The sequence below is a fragment of the Capsicum annuum genome, chromosome 5 (genome assembly GCF_002878395.1).
Source record: "Capsicum annuum cultivar UCD-10X-F1 chromosome 5, UCD10Xv1.1, whole genome shotgun sequence".
NCBI classification, from domain to species: domain Eukaryota; kingdom Viridiplantae; phylum Streptophyta; class Magnoliopsida; order Solanales; family Solanaceae; genus Capsicum; species Capsicum annuum.
Window position 1 is genome coordinate 9,207,199 of NC_061115.1, and position 5,059 is coordinate 9,212,257.

The 5,059-nt window shown below is 34.4% G+C and overlaps 1 protein-coding gene across 1 annotated transcript; it reads right to left on the bottom strand.

Annotated features, from left to right (window-relative positions):
* Positions 1–1,270: 1,270 nt before the first annotated feature.
* Positions 1,271–4,562, bottom strand: LOC107857084 (protein NRT1/ PTR FAMILY 5.6). The gene is made up of 4 exons (XM_047412500.1): positions 4,437–4,562; positions 3,319–3,536; positions 2,687–3,204; positions 1,271–2,488 (listed from the first exon to the last, which is right to left on the bottom strand). Exons 1-4 carry the CDS (start codon positions 4,513–4,515, stop codon positions 1,528–1,530), a joined length of 1,776 nt encoding a protein of 591 aa, XP_047268456.1. The 5' UTR covers positions 4,516–4,562; the 3' UTR covers positions 1,271–1,527.
* Between the last annotated feature and the right edge of the window lie 497 nt (positions 4,563–5,059).

The window sequence follows — 5,059 nt, forward strand, 5'->3', positions numbered from 1 at the left end:
AAAGTGGTGTCATTATTCTTGTAACTTGCCACATTATCTTTTGGTGTTAGTGGGTATAAATTGTGGTAAAAGATGATCATTAGTTTTTGTAACTCATATGACTATTAGTTGCATGTAACATATGTAACATCAAGACTATTTATTTACCCATATTACTACCCCTCATTCATCCTATTTATTTCATCAAAGAATTCTTAACCAATAAATAGAGGTGATTCTTCCTTTATTGTGTGAAAAGAGAAAAAGTTGATACGTGTGGAAATTATACTAGTGAAAGAGAAAGTTGAGACAAAGAAAATATTCTAAGTCTACAATTATATTCACTATACAAAAGAGAGTTTTAATATGTTGAAGGAAGGTGTTTTTGTAGTGAAGTTTTGAACTATTCAACTAATCCAGAGTTGCTTGAGTTGTACATCATTAATGAGTTGTTGTATCTTGGAGGGGACCAGTCAAGAGATATCCTGATGGATCGGTGTATATTATACCACAGTGGACTTGAATCTCCTTAAAGAAAGCGAGATATCCGCGCCTTAATTAAGAAGAAGATTTATCTTATTTTCTTGATTTTATGTTCATTTTCTTATTTCTTAATTCCAAAATATCGGCCTAAATTTACTTTATTTGACTTGTAAAAGTAAAATATGATCATTTTTAGATGAAGAGGAAAATACATTTGAGTTTGTAATCTATAATATATATCTATATCTATATTTATATTTATAATCTATATCTATAATCTATCAATATCTATAATTTATAATCTATAGCTATATCCATATCTATATCTATAATATATTAAAAATGTGAAGATCTTAGAGAAATAATTTGAACTTCTTACTCTTCATTAAAACCTTTCATAGTAGATAAAATAATTTTTTCACTTTTTCCTCTACTTAATTTGTAAAAGAAATTTCTTTTTTGCCTGTAGCCTCCTTTTTGATTTATGATTTGAATACGTAACTATTTTAAAGAAAAAAAAAACAGCGTGAATTCGTAACAACTTCCATGAAAGCTGTTGGATCAATTTGATTCTTTATTAATTTTTTTCTATAACAGCTTCCATGTAAATTATATTTTCTTGAAATTTATTGTCAAAATCCGAAAATAGGATTTGCTTTGTGATTAAATTATGTTACAAGCATACTTCTATTAATAACTTAGACTTGATTTGATGCTTTTCTTTTAGGACTAATTAATAAGTTGGGATGATAAACATCTTTATATATCCACCAAGTTTGAGGAGGAGTATATATGTTGAGGAATAAAATAAAAGAAGACAAGTTGAGTTCACAAAGTTAGTTGTTAAACAGTAACTTTCACATCATAATTAGTTAAGTTAGTTACATAGCTTCACAAAGTTAGTTACAAGCTTAAGAGTTAGTTATTTAAGTGTTCACCTTATCATCTAGAAGCTTCTAGTTCATAATTTGTCACGATTTCTACTCAGTGGCGGATCTAGCATATATTCAGGGATTCATCCGAACCCCCTACTGTGTATATATTGTATATGTTGAACCCCTTCGGTTAGTTCCTTTCAAACACCCTTAATGAACTTGTCGGCTCCGTGACTGTTTCTACTGGACCATCTTCTAATTCTTGATGAGCAATAATGTCAAAGCCCAAATTCTGATTATTTGTCGAAACTTCTTGGGATTCTTGAGCAATGTTTACGTCCATGTCAATGTCAATGTCATGGGGCTGCTGCTGATTGGCATACCAGTTGCTCACAAAGCAGCAGAAGCAAAAGTTAAGGAAGGTAGGAACCATTAACATAGCATAGTACTTGTCCAAACGACTTCTGTTTACGTCTTCCTTAAACCACGGTCTGAAAATGAGGATGCTCATCACACTAAAGAATTTGCCAATGGCAGTGGCGAATTCACTGAATTCTGGACCATAACCCTTCATTGAATCACAAACTTGAGTTTCAAAGAAATCTTGGAGTCCACTCGACGAAAGTCCATCCATAAGGCCAGCCAAGATGAACTGAGGTGTTAGCCAAAACATACCAATTATAGTATCGTAGTGCTCGTTATTATAGTCATCCACCCATAATTGCAGTTTACAACGCCTGTAAACTTCGACTCGCCAAGCAGTTAGACAACAAAAAAGAGAGCACAACATTCCAAGTAGAATTCTATACAGTGGAGGACGTCGTGGTGGTGCAGGACTTGCTTTTTTCTTGAGAAACTCACATAGGAATGCTACACTGGAACTTGTAGAGGTCTTGATGATAACAAAAACTACTATTGGGACATGGGAAAACTTCCCAAGATGGTCATCCATGAAGTCAGCTTGTAAGTAAAAGAAGGTGCTTTCTGTAGCTTGTACGAGACTGTATACAAAAAAAGTGGACCAAAGAGGAAACATACTTATCAAACGCTTCACATCCTTCACCTTTGCTACCTCAAAAAGTCTGCCTGCAGTTTCAGCTTGCTCTATTGGAGGCGATGATGGTTCCAAAATCGCCGCTTTGTCTAACCATCTGCAATTTAGAAAGAAAATGTGATGTGAGACTCAAATTACATCTAACCATCTGCTAAAAATTTGTTATAAACAATGTGCAATCTACAATGAAGCTTCTTTAAATTCAAGGGAATCGTATTTGCTAACGACAAGAATATGAATGACCTCAAAGGGTTAAAATTAAAATATTTCATATAGGCTAGATGGATATTGGTACCTGAGGAATGGAATATGAGGAAAAATCTGTGGGTCACTTGTACTGTCATTCTTGAACAACTGACTAGCAGAAACTGGATAATCGAGGCGCCTCTTTAAGATTGCTGCTTTAACAACGTTGAAAACATAAAGAATGGGGCTAGGAGATGGAGCGTTGCGTACATAGAATGGGATGCCTAGCAAGAACACAGAAAATGCTGCTACCATTGCCATTGTACATACCTTTGCAACTTTCATCCACGTCAACTCTTCATCTGTAGAGTACCGATACCATAAAGTTGCTGCAATTATACCTAAAATCCAGTTAACTCGCCATATAAGTTTTCGACGTATCCCTACAACTTCTTGATCCTCTTCAAGGTTTGGATCCTCCCCTTTAGATCGTCTCCATAGTTGATCAGCAAGAAATGCTTTCAATGTTACATCTCGTCCGGCTTTACCAACAGTTAACAATGCCAGTGCCCCATACAACGCTATAATACTTTGGCGATGTGCTTCATACCATATCATCCCCAGTCCCTGCATGCCCAAAAACAAAATAACGCTCGCTAATAGGTACTGTATTATCTCTTCGTATACCAAACACTGGGAGTGAGGAGGAGATAATCTATAAAAGAAACAAAAGGGACTTACCAATATAAAAGCAGTATGGGTGAAGAGAATTAAGTTTAAACGACCAAAGTAGGAGTCAGAAAGTTCTGCAACCACAATGACGAGAAGCGATGAGAGTCCTTCATGTATATTCACCATTTGAGCTGCCTTTGGTAGCGGAAATTCCGGGTTATCAGTCAGAAAAGTTACTAATATGGCTAGCATACCGTATTCCACCAATCCATGGATGATGATGAGGCCTAATCTCCATTCAGTTAAGTGGAAAAAATGAAATCAATCAACAAAACAACATGTCAGTAGTCTAAGAGAGGTTGATTCCGATAGACCCTCGGCTCAAAAAAGTGCGATTAAAGAAGGATATAAAGAAAAATAACAACAGCAAAATAGCAAGGTAAACAAAGCAACCGAAGTAAGCAAGTAGTAGTATAAATGAATGAACAAGTAGGTAAGACTACTAAATAAGAGGAGGAGAATAATATCTCCTTGCTTCTCCCCCATAAAAGTACTACAACAACACACAGAGAGGGATAGGCTCTATCTTTTACCTTAATCCTCAACCTCCAGATCGACCTTCTTATTTAGAATTATGTCCTCGATAAAGTAAATTATTGAAAACGTGTCATGTCTTAGTCATGATCACCTCCTCCAGTTCTTCTATGGCCTTCTTCTACCCCTCATAAAATCTATTAGCTAAACTCTCAACACCTCTTTACTGGCACCTCCTCTCGTCTCCGGCCTCTTCACATGCTCAAACTGTCTCTTTAATTTCTTGCTTTCCTCATTTTATTCATCATGGGGATCGATCACTTCCACTTTATCGTGTATATTTTCATTCCTGGTCCTGTCTCTCCTAGATCTATCATATATAAGGTGCGTCTCATAGAATAATACTTCCTATGAGAAATTAAGTCATATTCTGTATAAGCTCAATATTTAGCATTGTGACTCTTCTTACTATGTATAAAATAGAACTAGCTAGCTAGACATGCATCCCACCACTAAAATTTTATGAAAAATACTTTTCACTCATCAAAAAATTCGATGTTATTATTAATCTTAATTATATACACACCAAACAAAACTTTTTTCATTAAAAAAAATATTAAAATTATGGAAAAAGCACCCTGAATCATCTTTACCTGAGAAGAAGACAGGTATTTTGGAAGGGAAAACAACTTTGTGGTACCATGCAATGGCTTGCCTATATTTTAAAAACATAATGATTCAAGATATATGCCAACTCCACTTATGTTTTTTCGAGCTTGAGATTCTTTCACTTCTTATATAGAGAGAGAGATAAAGGAGTTGCTAATAAATAGCATGGGACCAGACAGGGACGAATATACCCAAGTTGTAATTCCCGGGTTTCAAATTATTTATCGTGTTTCTGTTTTACATTTTCCTTAAAAAAGTGTTAACTAGAAGGAGTATTTTCTTTTTCACCTTTATTCAAGTATTAGTAAAGTTATCATTGAATAATTACTGTCATTTTGAGGTGTTTGTAATCGATCTTCAAAAACAATTACTGCTAAAGATAAATTGACAAAAGAAATAATTTTGTCTTGAACGTGTAAATAAATAATTGAAACAAATATCTTAAGGAACAATGATATATAATTTGAGACGGAAGAAATATTACCGAAATAAATATATTTGAATTGAAGGACAGAAAGCAGAAAAGAAAAAAAATCGTTAAGGAGAGCATTAGAGAGTTAGTGTCATGGATGGTCACTCAACTTATGATAAATAACCATCACAATAG

Coding starts and splice junctions, on each gene's coding strand:
- LOC107857084 (XM_047412500.1), bottom strand. CDS start 4,515: ATGTTTTTAAAATATAGGCAAGCCATTGCATGGTACCACAAAGTTGTT. Junction 3,205..3,318: donor CCCATACTGCTTTTATATTG/GTAAGTCCCTTT, acceptor TTGGGCATGCAG/GGACTGGGGATGATATGGTA. Junction 2,489..2,686: donor CCTCATATTCCATTCCTCAG/GTACCAATATCC, acceptor TCTAAATTGCAG/ATGGTTAGACAAAGCGGCGA.